Genomic DNA, 15,055 nt, shown 5'->3' with positions numbered 1-15,055 from the left:
ATCTTTGAAAAACTATTTACGGGATGCACTTTCGTTTTCCAAGCTGCCGCACTGCCCTTTCACACCCCTTTCCCCCCTCCCTTTCTGTTGGCAACTCTAAAAAAGACCATAGAAATATTTTCTGAGTTGCCACTGCCATACCGACAAAACGATCGGTTGCAATCCAGCTTCTTATCCCAGGTCGCAGGAATCTGCAACCCCAGTTTCTGGGTCCTGAAGCTTTATCGTCCAATCTCCGATCCCGTCGTCGGGATTCACCCATTCAAAATGGCCACCCTGGCCCACCGGGGACTCACCTTGGTGGTGTCATCATGTGACCGCTGGTATCGCTTCCACCGGCCTCCATAAATTCCCGTCAGGCATGACAAACACAACTGGGGCTCGTAGTATTGGAGTGGCTGGTGTTTAACCATGCTCTTCCAGCGGGCTGGTTGCGAATGGTCAGATGTCCATCAGGGCTTGCCGTACCACTGAAAAAAGGAAGAAGGTTTAACTGGGTTAAATCCTGGAGCAACCTGGTTAGGAGAAACTTCTCAGGAAGGTATCGCCGTCTAAGTCAGAGGTCTCCAAACTTGGCAACTTGAAGATGGGTGGCGTGATGACCCAGGGTGGGATACAAAAGCAACACAGTCACACAAACAGGTGAAGTCCCTTTGATTCCTTCAACTTGGCTTCAAAGCTCCAAATATCATTGACTGGAGAGAGAAAAAAACTCCCCCACAAACAGTTGCAAAAAGGAAGAACTTCTGTTCAAACTCAAAATACCTATAAATTATAAATAGGAAAAAAAACAACACAAACCTCACTGAAGCAATTAAGGAGACAAGGCAGGATAAGGGCTTGAAGACGTACACAAATATCGAAATACACACACACTGGGAAGGACGCCAGAACTCAGATAAGAACGAACAAAACTAGAAATATTTTCACGCTTTGCTTCCAGCACTGGCCCATGCGCAGTTTGTCCTTTGAAACAGTCCTCACAGCTGCAGCCCAGGAAGGGGATCAGGGCCCTTTCCTCCCCCACAGACCATGCCATTCACATTTCTCCCTTCTCCGCTCCTCCCTGCATGCCCTAGGATAAAGAGGGGATGGGCCTGGGGTCTTCCTCTGAATGCCCAGCCAGCCTCTGCCCTTCCCTAGCCTTCTCCACAACCTCCGGAGTACACACTCCCACTCCCTGTTGGCTGTTCCTCCTCTCCCTCAGAGTCAGATTCTAACAGGGGCATGACAGGTGGGCTTCAACTCCCAGCATTCCCCAGACAGCCAAGATGGCTGGGCTGGGGAGTTGCCAAGGTTGGAACCCCCTCCCATTAAGAAGGAAGGCAAGGAAAATCCACGACTCAAATTTGCTTGGGGAGGGAGGAGGGGGGCTAAATTTTCTTGCTTTCCACTTGGGGGGGGGGGCAGAGATTTACAGAGATCTAGAAACCTCTATATAAATTCACAATAAACCCAATAAATCCGAATTAAATAATTACATTACCAGAGTTGTAACTGCATAACTCTCTAAACAGCCCCCAATTGTTGAGAGATTGCATCAGACCTGGGGCCAAAGGTGACAACTCCAGGCCTACTATGATAAGGGAAGTTTCACCTGTCATAAGGTAAACGTTTCTCCTGTCCAGTTTTGTCTGGCTCTAGGGGTCGGTGCTCATCACCATGTCCTAGCCAAGGGAGCCAACACTGTCCAAAGACACTTCCGTGCTCACATGGCTGGCATGATTGTACGCCGAGCCGCATAGAACGCTATTATCTTCCCACCTAAATGGTACCTATTTATCTATTCGCATTTGCATGCTTTCAAACTGCTAGGCGGGCAGTGTTGTGGTTCGCCAGCAGCCTGTGCAGACGGCAGCGGAATCGGACAGTGGGATAGAATGGGGATCAGTCCGGGAGTCTGAAGGGGACGCGGACAAGGGTCCTGCGTCCAATGCAGAGATGGGGCCAGGACCATCTGGGAGTGGGGGTGCTGGCAGCAGCGAGGCAGAGGAACAGCGGAAGCCTGTTCCCAGTGCGCAGAGCTGCTAGAAGGTGAAAACAGCTGAAGCAGAAGGAACAACTCGGGAGTAAGGCTGGGAGGTGATTGCCCCTCCCATAAGATATAAAAGACAGACAAAGAGGATGAAACCTTTGCAGGAAGCAAAGTCATTGGTTCGGTTCAGATTCATTCTTGAAGATCTTTGTACTTGGGTTAGTTTTCTTTCGAGTTCATTTGACACTTCTGTTTTGAGCAGCACTTCCCAGGAACGAAAGGTGGGTGCTGATCTCGAGGGACTGTTTGAGATTCATTACCAGCTGGGAATGGAAAATAATCCCCACCGTTGCAATAAAACAAGACTTGTTTTTAAAATAAATGTGTGCATAATTACGGTCTTGGAAGCCTTGGTCAGAACAGACAGGAGCTGGAGCAAGGAATGGGAGCTCACCCCGTCGTGCAGCATTCGGGACTCAAACCTCCACTGTCAGCTTCGCAGCTGACAAGCTCAGCCTCTTTAACCGCTCTTGAGCCACCACTCTCTCCTGACACCTGTCGTACGGCCACAAAAATGCTACGAACCACGAATCCATTCTTAATTCACTACTCTCCCATAATACGCATCAATTAGAATGCTTCAAATCCTGGAATATCTCAAAAGGTTAAATTACGGCAACAAAACTAAAGTTTATTAAAAACTGAGATGTTTTGCTACTCATCCAACTTAACGACCAGTCAAAATCAAAGTTTGGGTAGGCAGAGAGTCAGAGAGTCGTGGGAGAAAAGTAAAGTCGTACACTTGGGCAAGAAAAACCAAAAGTGCACATATAGACTGGGTGAAACCAGGCTCAACTGCAGGAACTGGGAGGGGGATCTTGGAGTCTTAGTGGACAACCAGCTAAATAGGAGCCAGCTGTGTGCAGCAGCAGCCAAAAAAGCCAACGCAATCCTAAGTTGCATTAATAGAGGGATGCAATCGAGATCAAGGGAGGTACTAATACCACTCTATAAAGCCTTAGTATGGCCACACCTAGAGTCCTGCATCCAGTTTTGGTCACCACACTATAAAAAAGATGTTGAGACTCTAGAAAAAGTGCAGAGAAGAACAACCAGGATGATGAGGGGACTGGAGGCTAAAACCTACAATGGACGGTTGCAGGAACTGGGCCTGGCTAGTCTAGGGAAGAGAAGGACCAGGGGAGACAGGATAGCAAGTGTTCCAATATTTAAGTGACTGACACAGAGAGGAGGAAGGGGTCAAGCTATTTTCCAAGACACCTGAAGGCCAGACAAGGAATAATAATGGATGGAAACTGATCAAGGAGAGATGCAACCTGGAAATAAGGAGAAACTTTCTGACAATGAGAACAATCCACCCATAGAACAGAAGTTGCCTTCAGAAGTTGTGGGAGCTTCATCCCTGGAGGCTTCCAAGAAGAGACTGGACTGCCAACAGTCAAAAATGGTGTAGGACCTCCAGGTTAGGCAAGGGCCGGGGGTTGGACTAGATGACCTCCAAGGTCCCCTTCCCTCTCTGATCATCTGTGATCTGAATGGACCAACTACTGCCGTACAGACCGCAGGGGTTTCTCCCACCGATTGCAACCGGATGAATAGGACACTGTAAACAGCCATAAACGTGGGCTGGGTGCCAACTCCGAGAACTGGGATGTCGTGACCACAGATGATGGCCGTTGGACTGAGACCACGTCCCTTTGCTCAGGTGTCCACCGTATATTCGAACGGTCGTTAAGCAAGGGCTACCTGTAGTGGCTTAAACTCCTAACAGCTGACGGTCTCCGAGGAAATGAGAAGGCGATAGCCGTCGTTGGAGGAACAGGGCCGATCCAATGGTTTTCCTTCCACTTCCGTGGAGATGTTCTGCTGTGTTACCAACCACTTCCCACGTATCTCGAGCCTCCCCTCTCGGGGGGGACGAGCTCTGAGTCTGGCTCCCTGCAGCCCTGGAAGGAAAGCTTATGAATGATTCAGGCCACGGCTGGTGAGCATTACAGGCGCAGAAATAAAACAGGAAGCAGGGCACTGAGAAATGAATTATTCACCTTTTGCAATGGGCACCGGGGGAGGCAGAGAGAGGAAGAGGAAGAGAGAGGAAATGAGAGAAACAGAGAAAGGGACAAAGAGAGGGAAAGAAAGTAAGAAAGAGTGATAAAGAGAAAGCAAGAGAAAGAGACAAGAGAAAGTAGAGAGTGATAGAGTGAGTGAGAATAAAGGACACAGAAAAAGAGAGAAAGTAAGAAAGAGAATGATAAAGGGAGAGTGAGAGAGACAGAGAAAGTAGAGTGTTAAAGAGAGAGAGTGTGAGAGAGAGAATAAGAGACAAAGAAAGCAAGAAAGAGAATCATAAAGGGAAAGCGAGAGAAAGAGACAAAATAGAGTGAGAAAGAGAGTGAGAGAGAGAGAGAGAATAAGAGAGAGAAAGTAAGAAAGAAAATGATAAAGGGAAAGTGAGAGAGAGAGACAGAAATTAACCGAAAGAGAGTGATAAGAGAAAGTGAGAGAAAGAGTGAGTGAGAGAGAGAGAATGAGAGAAACAGAGAAAGTAAGAAAGTGATAAAGAGAAAAGGAGAGAAAGAGACAGAGAAAGAGAAAGTAACAGAGAGTGATAAAGAGAAAGGGAGAGAAAGAGACAGAGAAAGTAAGAGTGATAAAGAGAAAGTGAGAGTGTAGAGAGAATGAGACAGAGAAAGAGAAAGAGTGATAAACAGAAAGTGAAAGATAAAGTAACAAAGAGAAAGAGAGTGATAAAGAGAAAGTGGGAGTGAGAGAGAATGAGAGAAAGAGTGAGAGAGAGAGAGGGAGAGAGAGAGAGAGATTATTTTACTGTGTGGACATTTACATGCCTGAGGATTTTTCCTAGAAGTTTCCCAACTAGGGAAGGCAGGACAGGTATACGGTAATCCTTGACTTACAACCACCATTGAACCCAAAAGGTCCACTGCTAAGTGAGACAGTTGAGTTTTATGACCCTCTTGCCTCAGTGGCTCAGTGTATCGCTGCACTTCTTAAATTAGTATTAAGCCTTTGTGGCCCAGTGGTTAGAATGCAGCATTGCAGGCTAAAATTCTGCCCCACTGTCAGCAGTTCGATCCTGACGGGCTCCAGGTTGACTCAGCCTTCCCTCCTTCCGAGGTCGGTAAAACGAGGAGCCAGATTCTTGGAGGCAATGGGCTGACTTTGTAAACCGCTTAGAGAGCACGGTGAAGAGGTAGATAAGTCCAAGGGCTATTGTTCTTCCTTTTCTCTCTCTCCTTCCTTCCTTCCTTCCTTCCATCCATCCATTCATCCATCCTGTGCAGTAGCTAGAATGCATTATTGCAGGCAAACTCTGCCTAACGCCAGCAGTTTGATCCTGACTGGCTCAACATTGACTAAGCCTTCCATCCTTCCAAAGTCAGTAAAACGAGGACCCAGATTGTTGGGGGCCAGAGGCTGACTTTGTAAACCGCTTAGAGAGGGCTGGAAAGCACGGCGAAGAGGTATATAAGTCCAAGGGCTATTGATCTATCTCCTTCCTTCCTTCCTTCCTTCCTTCCTTCCTTCCTTCCTTCCTTCCTTTCCCTTCCCTTCCCTATCCATCCATCCATCCATCCATCCATGGTGTGCAGTAGTTAGAATGCAGTATTGCAGGCAAACTGCCTAGTGCCAGCAGTTTGATCCTGACGGCTCAACGTTGACTCAGCCTTCTATCCTTCCATGGTCAGTAAAATGAGGACCCAGATTGTTGGGGGGGAAATATACTCTGTAAACCGCTTAGAGAGCTGGAAAGCACTGTGAAGCGGTATATAAGTCTAAGCGCTATTACAAATGGAGGGAGGGAGGAAGGAAGGAAGCAAGCAAGCCAGCTATGGTGGTGCAGCGATTAGAATACAGTACCGCAGGTTAACTCTACCCACTGCCAGTCATCGGTCCTGACTGGCTCCAGGTCGACTCAGCCTTCCCTCCTTCCGAGGTCGCTAAAATAGGACCCAGATTATTGGGGGCAAAAAGCTGACTCTGTAAACCGCTTAGAGAGGGCCGGAAAGCACTGGGAAACGGTATATATACGTCGTCAGTGCGATTGCTTAGTCAGCCCGTTGTTAAATGAATCTGGCTTACCCCGCTGATTCTGCTGGTCAGAAGGTCACAAAACGGGATCGCACGGCCCGTCCTAAATCTGAGTCGGTTGCCTAGCATCCGAACCTGGGGAAGAGGCTGGCGACAGTCGTAAGTGTGAAAAACGATCGTTAAAGTCGCATTTCTCAGTGCCGCGGTGACTTCGAACCGTCAGTCATTGGACTGTCGTATGTCAAGGACTACCTGTGCACGTGTTTACAGCCAACTGGACCAGAAGGAAAGGTTTTCCTCTGGCCAACTTTGGCTGTCTGAGTCTTTTCCCTATGAATGTCGCATCTGGTTCGAAGCCAAGGCTCTTTAGTTTTGACAAGGCCAGGCAGACAAAATAATCTGCATGGTATTAATAGGATTCGCTGGAAAGGAATTCTGAGGAAATTCGTCTGGGTTCCACAAAGCTCTGCCATCATGGAAGGAAGGAAAGTTTGGAGGGACCTAAGAGGACATTTAGTCCAACCCCTTGGTCCAGGAATGGAATCCATTTTGTTTTTTTATTTAATTACTAGCTCGATACCGGTGCCTTTGCTACGAAACTATGTGGCTGGGCTTAGTTTTTTGGGAGAAAAATAAGGAAAAGAAAATTTTGCCTCTGCCATATCTGCATTATTATTATTAATAATAACAATATAGGAAAGACTCTAAATGCTCTGATGGTCATTTTGAAAAATCCTTTCTTAGTGAGCCCCTAGAAGCCAAGAGGAACATACGGGCCAAATTTCACGATTGTAGGCTTTACAGTTCTGGAGATTTTGTGGTGATGCGTGAGGGGATCTTTCGCTTTTATATTATATACATGGATTTATTTGACTCCAGTTATTATTTTTACAAATAACTCAGGCAGTGAACATAAACAACAGCTTCCTTCTCCTATTTCCCCCACAACAACAGCCCTGTGAGGTGGGTTGGGCTGAGAGAGATAGACTGGCCCAAGGTCACCCAGCTGGCTTTCATGCCTAAGGCAGAACTACAATTCACAATCGCCTAGTGATCGGCCTGAAGTCACCCAGTCAACTTCCATGCCTAAGGCAGAACTACAATTCACAATCGCCTAGTGATTGGCCTGAAGTCACCCAGTCAACTTCCATGCCTAAGGCAGAACTAGAATTCACAATTGCCTAGTGATTGGCCTAAAGTCACCCAACCCGCTTTCATGTCTAGGGTGGAACTACAATTCACAATCGCCTAGTGGTTGGCCCAAAGTCACCCAGTCAACTTCCATGCCTAAGGTGGAACTAGAATTCACAATCGCCTAGTAATTGGCCTAAAGTCACCCAACCCGCTTTCATGCCTAAGGAGGAACTAGAATTCACAATCGCTTAGTGATTGGCCTAAAGTCACCCAACCCGCTTTCATGCCTAGGGTGGAACTAGAATTCACAATCACCTAGCTATTGGCCCAAAGTCACCCAGTCGGCTTTCATGCCTAAGGCAGAACTAGAATTCACAATCGCCTAGTGATTGGCCTGAAGTCACCCAGTCAACTTCCATGCCTAAGGAAGAACTAGAATTCACAATTGCCTAGTGATTGGCCTGAAGTCACCCAGTCAACTTCCATGCCTAAGGTGGAACTAGAATTCACAATCGCCTGGTGATTGGCCCAAAGTCAGCTTTAGAATTCACGATCGCCTAGTGATTGGCCTGAAGTCACCCAGTCAACTTCCATGCCTAAGGTGGAACTAGAATTCACAATCACCTGGTGATTGGCCCAAAGTCAGCTTTCATGTCTAAGGTAGAACTAGAATTCACAATCGCCTAATGATTGGCCAAAGTCACCCAGTCAGCTTTCATGCCTAAAGCAGAACTAGAATTCACAATCGCCTGGTGATTGGCCTGAAGTCACCCAACCCACTTTCATGCCTAGGGTGGAACTAGAATTCACAATCGCCTAATGATTGGCCCAAGTCACCCAGTCGGCTTTCATGCCTAAAGCAGAACTAGAATTCACAATCGCCTGGTGATTGGCCTAAAGTCACCCAACCCACTTTCATGCCTAAAGCAAAACTAGAATTCACAATCGCCTAATGATTGGCCTGAAGTCACCCAGTCAACTTCCATGCCCAAGGAGGACCTAGAATTCACAATCGCTATAGAGATTGGCCTAAAGTCACCCAACCCGCTTTCATGCCTAGGGTGGAACTAGAATTCACAATCGCCTAATGATTGGCCAAAAGTCACCCAGACAACTTTCATGCCTAAGGTGGAACTAGAATTCACAATCGCCTGGCGATTGACCCGAAGTCACCCAGCCAACTTTCATTGCCTAAGGGGGAACTAGAACTCACCATTTTCTGGTGATTGGCCCAAAGTCACCCAGCAGGCTTTTGTGCCCAATATAGGACTAGAGGTAGTCCTCAACTTACAACCATTCAGTTAGTGACCATTGGGAAGTTTCAATGACACTGAGAAAGGTAACTTACGACCATTCCTCACACTTTGCGGCCTTTCCAGAAAAAGTCCATGGGGGGAGAGGAGAGGAAGTGTAGCTGGATTCACATAATGACCGCAACAATTCACTTAACAATTGCAGCAATTCACTTATCAACCGGGATGAAAATTAAAATCGGAGGCGGCTCGCTTAACAACCACGCTGCTCCGCTGTGGAAACTGTCTGCCAGGCTCGACGCTGTTGGTTGTGGCAATTCACATGGGGCAAACTTCTAGCTTCCCTTCTTGATTAGCAAATGTTTGCAAGCCAAGGGGAAGCTGCTATTCTGACTCAAAACTTCGAGGTCATTTTGACATTTTGCAGACAAGCTAAGCAAAACAAACAGTCGGGAGTCTGACATCTATTCCTCCACTGCGTCTTCTCTCGTTTCACTGAGAAATGCCCGTGGAATAGAATTATGCTTTTCTTCGGCCTAATGTTTCCACCGGAGGCTTTGGGGAAAAAAAAAAAACCATCGTTTGGCAAAAAATGAAAACTCCTTGGCACGATCCAAAATTCAACCTGCAGCCAATTCCACTAGATCTTCCCGTCTCCTGGCGATTGGCCCAAAGTCACCTATCTGGCTTTCATACCTAAAGTGGGACTAGAACTCACAATTTCCTGGTGATTGGCCCAAAGTCACCCAGCCAGCTTTCATGCCTAAAGAAGGACTAGAACTCCCAGTCTCCTGGTGATTGGCCCAAAGCCCCCTACCTGGCTTTCATACCTAAGGTGGGACTAGAACTCACCGTCTCCTGGTGATCGGCCCAAAGTCACCCAGCTGGCTTTCATGCCTAAAACAGGACTAGAACTCACCGTCTCCTGGTGATCGGCCCAAAGTCACCCAGCTGGTTTTCATGCCTAAGGCGGGACTAGAACTCACCATCTCCTGGTGATCGGCCCAAAGTCACCCAGCTGGTTTTCATCCCTAAGGCAGAACTAGAACTCACCGTCTCCTGGTGATTGGCCCAAAGTCACCCAGCTGTCTTTCATGCCTAAGGCAGGACTAGAACTCACCGTCTCCTGGTGATTTGCCCAAAGTCACTGAGCCAGCTTTCATCCTTAAGGCGGAACTAGAGCTCACCGTCTCCTGGTTTCTAGTTCAGCACCTTCGCCGTTGGACCAAACTGCCCCTGCACTGCAGTATGGCAGGTAGTCCTCAGCTTACGGCAACTTGGCCCTAAGTTTCTGTTGTTAAGCAAGGCCATCGCTCAATGAATTCTGCCCCATTTTACAACCTTTGGCCCTTTCTCGATACAAACGCATGGCTGTTTTGGACACAACTGTGAAGCAGATCACTGTGAATCACCTGCCCATTCGACAACACCGCCACCCAACATAAATCCAAGCTGGTTGCCAAGTGCCCTTACTTTGACCATGTGACCCTGAGGATGCTACAAGTTGTAAATGGAAGGACCAGGTTGTAAGTCACTTTTTTTTTCCCCCGGAAGGGGGTATTGTAACTTTAAACAGTGACTAAACGAATGATTGAACGTTACCTTTATAGTTTTTCAAATGTGTTTATGTGCGCATAAACAAATGATATTACTGCATGTTACACAATCTTTCTCTCTGTCTCTACAATTAATGGAGCAACGTATGATGCCCCAGGCAAGTGAGAGAAAGTTTGCAGCTGTTTAAAAAAAAGCAAAAAAAAAACCCCACAAAAAACCAGGCTAAATGCAGAAAAATCCAAAATCTCTTCAGGAAAACAATTCTAGCAAATTAATCTTTGAGAGAAGAGGCTGTGCAATTGGCGTCCAATTAGCCAGATGTGTTTTGCATGAGTAACCATGACAGTTTTTAAAATACACACGCAGGCACTCACCCAAAATCCTACATGAAGAGCCCATTAAAGGCGGAGATAATTGCACCAAGAAACACATTTGTGGTTGTTATGAACTCATTGGGGGGGGCGGAAGGGGGGGGAACTGCTTCCTGTCTGACACGCTGGAGAATAAAATCCGGATTCCCAAAAGTAAATCTTGTTTGCAACTTAAGTGCTAGCTACTTGCACTGACAATAAAACCCAATTTAATCCTTATAAAGTTGAAGACGGGTGCAAAATGTAAAGAGAGACGTCGACTTAAAAAAATGATAATAATTAAAAGCAGTGAAATGAGAAGGAACGTTTGCACTAAAACGTAATTCCTTCCTGTGCGAATGCCTAAAGAGAGCCACGGAGAACTACATTTCCCACAAGGCCTGAGGAGAGCACCTGAGGGCATGATGGGAAAACTAGCCCAGCACCCAGGCATTTTATAGATTTACAAGGCAGTCCTTGAGTTACGAGAGGTTATTTCGTGACCGTTCAAAATTACGACGTGACTGGAAAAAAAGTGACGTAGGACCATTTTTCACACCTACGAGAGGAGGAAAAGAAAAAAGGGAGAACGAGGAGGAGGAGGAGGAAGAAGGGAAAAAGAAGAGGTGAAGAGAAGAAAGAAGGGAAGAGGAGAAGAGGAAAAGAAGGAAAAAGGGAGGAGGAAGGGAAGGAGAAGGAAGAGAAGAAAAAAGGGAGGAGAAGGGAGAGGACAAGAAAAAAAAAGAGGACAAGAAGAAGGAGAAGAGGAGGAGGAAGAGAAGAAGGGAAGAAAAAGGGAGGAGAAGGGAGAGGACAAGAAGAAAAAGAGGAGAAGAAGAAGGAGAAGAGGAGGAGGAAGAGAAGAAGGGAAGAAAAAGGGGAGGAGAAGGGAGAGGACAAGAAGAAAAAAGAGGACAAGAAGAAGGAGAAGAGGAGGAGGAAGAGAAGAAGGGAAGAAAAAGGGGAGGAGAAGGGAGAGGACAAGAAGAAAAAGAGGACAAGAAGAAGGAGAAGAGGAGGAGGAAGAGAAGAAGGGAAGAAAAAGGGGAGGAGAAGGGAGAGGACAAGAAGAAAAAGAGGACAAGAAGAAGGAGAAGAGGAGGAGGAAGAGAAGAAGGGAAGAGAAAGAGAAGAGATAAAAAGGAAGCAGGTGGAGAAGAAGGAGAGAAGGAGGGAAGAAAAAAGGAAAGACAAGAAGAGGAGGGGAAGAAGGAAAAGCAGAGAGAAGAAAAAGGGGAGGAGGAGGAAGATTGTGGCGTCCTCAGTACCAGGGTTGGACTTCAAATAATTTAACAACCGGTTCTCTGTCCGGTTACTGGATGGGCGTGGCCATGGTGGGCGTGGCCTAGTCAGCCTCCTGCACCATCCTGGGAGTGAAAATGGGCCACGGGGGGACATTTTCAGCCTCCCCGAACTCCCGAGGCTCCGGCCTTCCGGAAGGACCATTTTTCACCTACCTTGGGGCTCCAAAGCCTCCAGAGGGGCGAAAATGCCTTCCCCAGGCTCCGGCCTTCACCCTCCCAAAACCTCCACATGGGCCCTGGACTTACCTGTGATCCAAAAGAGGCCACGTGGCAACTCCGGGGAGGGGACGGGAGGGGCGGGCGGGGCCAGCCAGGGGTGGGATTTGCCGGTTTACTGAACCGGCCATAAAACGAACAACCAGTTCGCCCGAACCGGTGTGAACTGCAGCAGTGCGTGGTGCGCACACACCCGCACACCCCTTTACTTGGTACAGTCTGAGCTGGGTTGTTGTCCTGCAGTCGTTTCACGACCCAAATCAGGAATATTATCAGTGCTAGAAGGGAGTGGTTTGGTTTTTTTTAAAAAAAAATACATTTTTATTGTGTTTTCCACCAATACTAATCATACTCCCAGTTTGACATCTACAAATATTGTTATCTTATAAGTCCTAATGTATATTTATACATATATCAACCAATAACTGTTATCTGTGAGTTTTGCAGGGGTGAGGGAAAGGAGAGAAGGGAGGAAGAGAGAGAGAGAGAGAGAGAAAGAGAGAAAGAGAGAGAGAGAAAGAGAGAGAGAGAGAGAAAAAATGTCAACTATATTGCCCCAAATTCTGCTGATTAAATTTAGACAGTGGTGTGATTCTGGGGTGACAGGAGTAAGTCAAACCTTCCTTTAGTCTACACAACATCCAGCTTCCTCCCAAGAAACTCCTCTGAAAACCGACTGTAAACGAACCGAGCAACTCGGCTGCTTCTGCCTAGATCAGCAAAGTCCTTTTATTATTTTTGGTTCCTCTTTGGCCGACGGGCATATCTGGAATTTTTTTGGGTGTGGTAGAAAAAAAACAGGAACCCCGGCCAATTTGAAACCCAGATTCCAGCATTAGGCATGAGCAAACATTTACTGTGTAAGGGGATGATTCAATAATATGAATTCATGAATGTTGGGCCTTGCGTGAGTTGGCTGGCCTGTTTGTCTCCTGTTGGGGTTTTTTGGGGGGAGGGGGTTGAAAACGTTATTCGCCCCTTTTCCCTTGAATGAGAGGGCAAGAAGAAAGTAGAGAGATGGAAGGGGAAGGTAAGAAAAGGAGAGTGGAAAGAAGGAAGGAAGGAAGGAAGGAAGGAAGGAAGGAAGGAAGGAAGGAAGGAAGGAAGGAATAGGAAAAGAAGGAGGGAGATGGAAGAGGGTAGAAAAGAGAGTGAGGGAAGGAAAGGGAAGGAAGGAAAGAGAGGGGAGGGAGGGAGGAAGGAAGGAAGGAAGGAGAGAGAGGGGAGGAAGAAAGGACGGAGGGGAGGAAGGAAGCAAGCGAAGGAGGGGAAGGAAGGAAGCGAAAGAGGGGAAGGAAGGCAAGAAAGAAAGGGAAGAACAGGAAAAGAAGGAGGGAGATGGAAGAGGGTAGAAAAGAGAGTGAGGGAAGGAAAGGGAAGGAAGGAGAGAGAGGGGAGGAAGAAAGAAAGGAAGGAAGGAAGGAAGGAAGGAAGGAAGGAAGGAAGGAAGGAAGGTGAGCGAAGAACAGGATAAGGAGGAGGGAGAAGGAAGGTAGAAAGGAGAGGGAGGGAAGGAAGGAAAGAAAAAGAAGGAAGGAGAGAGAGCGGAGGAAGGAGGGAAGGAAGGAAGCAATAGAGGGGAAGGAAGGGAGGGAAGTGCGGGAAGAACAGGAAAAGGAGAAGAAAGAAGGAAAGAGGGTAGAAAAGAGAGGGAGGGAAGGAAAGGAAGAAAAGGAAGGGAAGGAGGGAGGGAGGGAGGGAGGGAGGGAGGGAAGGAAGGAAGGAAGGAAGGAAGGAAGGAAGGAAGGAAGGAAGGAAGGAGCGAGCAAAAATGGAGAGAAACAGATGGAAAAACAAAATCTTTCTCCAATTTCATCCCAAGCTGCGAAATTCCTAAAAAGCTTGTCCAGGTTTCTCCTCGACTTACGGCCATAATTGAACCACCCAAAAGGTCTGCCCCGAGGCGAGACATTTGTCTAAGTGGGTTTCTCCCCATTTAACGCCCTTTCCTGGCCACAGTTGTTAAGCGAATTGCTGCAGCGGTTAACACGGTGACACGGTCGTTAAGTGGATCTGGTTTCCCCCTCGACTTTGTCGGTTAGAACACAGTGACCATCGTAAATACAGGTCTTCCTTGACTGACACACACAGTTGAAGCCCGGATGTACGTTGCTAAGTAAGGTATTTGTTAGGCGAGCTTTGTCCTGTTCTACAACCTTCCTCGACACAGTTGTGAGGCAAATCTGGCTTCCCTGTTGACTTTCATCCAATTAACAGATTAACAGAGGTGGAAGGGGTCTTGTAGGTCATCTAGTCCAACCCCCCCCCCTTTGGCCCAAGCGAGAGACCCTACACCAACTTTGCTGGTCAGGAAGTCCAGCAAATGGGGGGATCATGTGACACACACCCCTGGGGTGCTACGACTGTCGTAGGTACGAGTCAGTTTGCCGAGTGTCTGAACTTAGATGACGTGACCGTGAGGGATGCATCAATGGTCGTTAAGGGTGCAAAAACGGCCATAAGGCCCTTTTTTTTTTTTAGTGCTGTTGTAACTTCAAACGGTCACTAAATGAACTGTTGTAAGTCGAGGACTAGCTGTTGAGGAAAACTTATGTTTCAAAACAGTATTCTCAACCGTGGTCCTTTAAGAGATGGACTTCAACTCCCAGAATTCCCAGGCAGCAGTGCTGCCTGGGGAATTCTGGGAGTTGAAGTCCATCTCTCTAAAGGGACCACGGTTGAGAAACAACGTTGAAAAGGAATGCTATTAAACTCTTGAGGGTTATGAGAACAAATTCACATGTTTTTTTTTCCAAACAAGATGATTTTTGGAGGGGAGAAAATAACACAGAGAGAGACATAATAGTCCTTTGTGCATTTATCTCCACGCTGCGAACGCCCATCGATTCTTTAACGAAGGAGAACCGCAAAGGAGTTACAAGGATAGTCAACCAGGCGACTTCTATTTAATCAAAATGCTTTTAAGAAATTGAGGAAGGAGGGGGGGGCTGGGGGCTTCCTGCATTATCCCACTTAGCCGGCCCCTCTGTGGTTTTTCCTCCTTTAATAATGCGAGTTCTTCCCCTTCGACCGACCGTCTCTCTTCTGATAAAGCAGCATTAAGCTGCGGTTCTCAACTCGCTGATGGGAAGAAGGGAAAAAAAAGAAGAAAAGGAGGGAGGGAGAAAGAGATTTATAGCTGGACGGGAAGGAGGGAGGGAAGGAAAGGAGAGAGAGAGAGGAGAAAAGCAAGGG

General features: G+C 47.2%; 1 protein-coding gene across 7 annotated transcripts in view; it reads right to left on the bottom strand.

Moving 5' to 3' along the window:
- Nucleotides 1–15,055, bottom strand: part of LOC113450166 (glycerophosphodiester phosphodiesterase 2) — a 121,671-nt gene that overhangs the window by 75,997 nt on the left and 30,619 nt on the right. For all 7 annotated transcript variants that reach the window (XM_087937813.1, XM_087937818.1, XM_026721322.2 and 4 more), the window contains exon 2: nucleotides 297–470. In XM_087937813.1, coding sequence (XP_087793939.1) covers nucleotides 297–413 — 117 coding nt within the window. In that variant the 5' untranslated portion in view covers nucleotides 414–470. The remainder of the gene's footprint in view (nucleotides 1–296; nucleotides 471–15,055) is intronic.

This window comes from Pseudonaja textilis, chromosome 7 (assembly GCF_049901715.1).
Source record: "Pseudonaja textilis isolate UNSWEBS1 chromosome 7, rPseTex1.2, whole genome shotgun sequence".
Lineage (NCBI taxonomy): Eukaryota > Metazoa > Chordata > Lepidosauria > Squamata > Elapidae > Pseudonaja > Pseudonaja textilis.
This window is presented reverse-complemented; position numbering and strand designations above follow the sequence as displayed.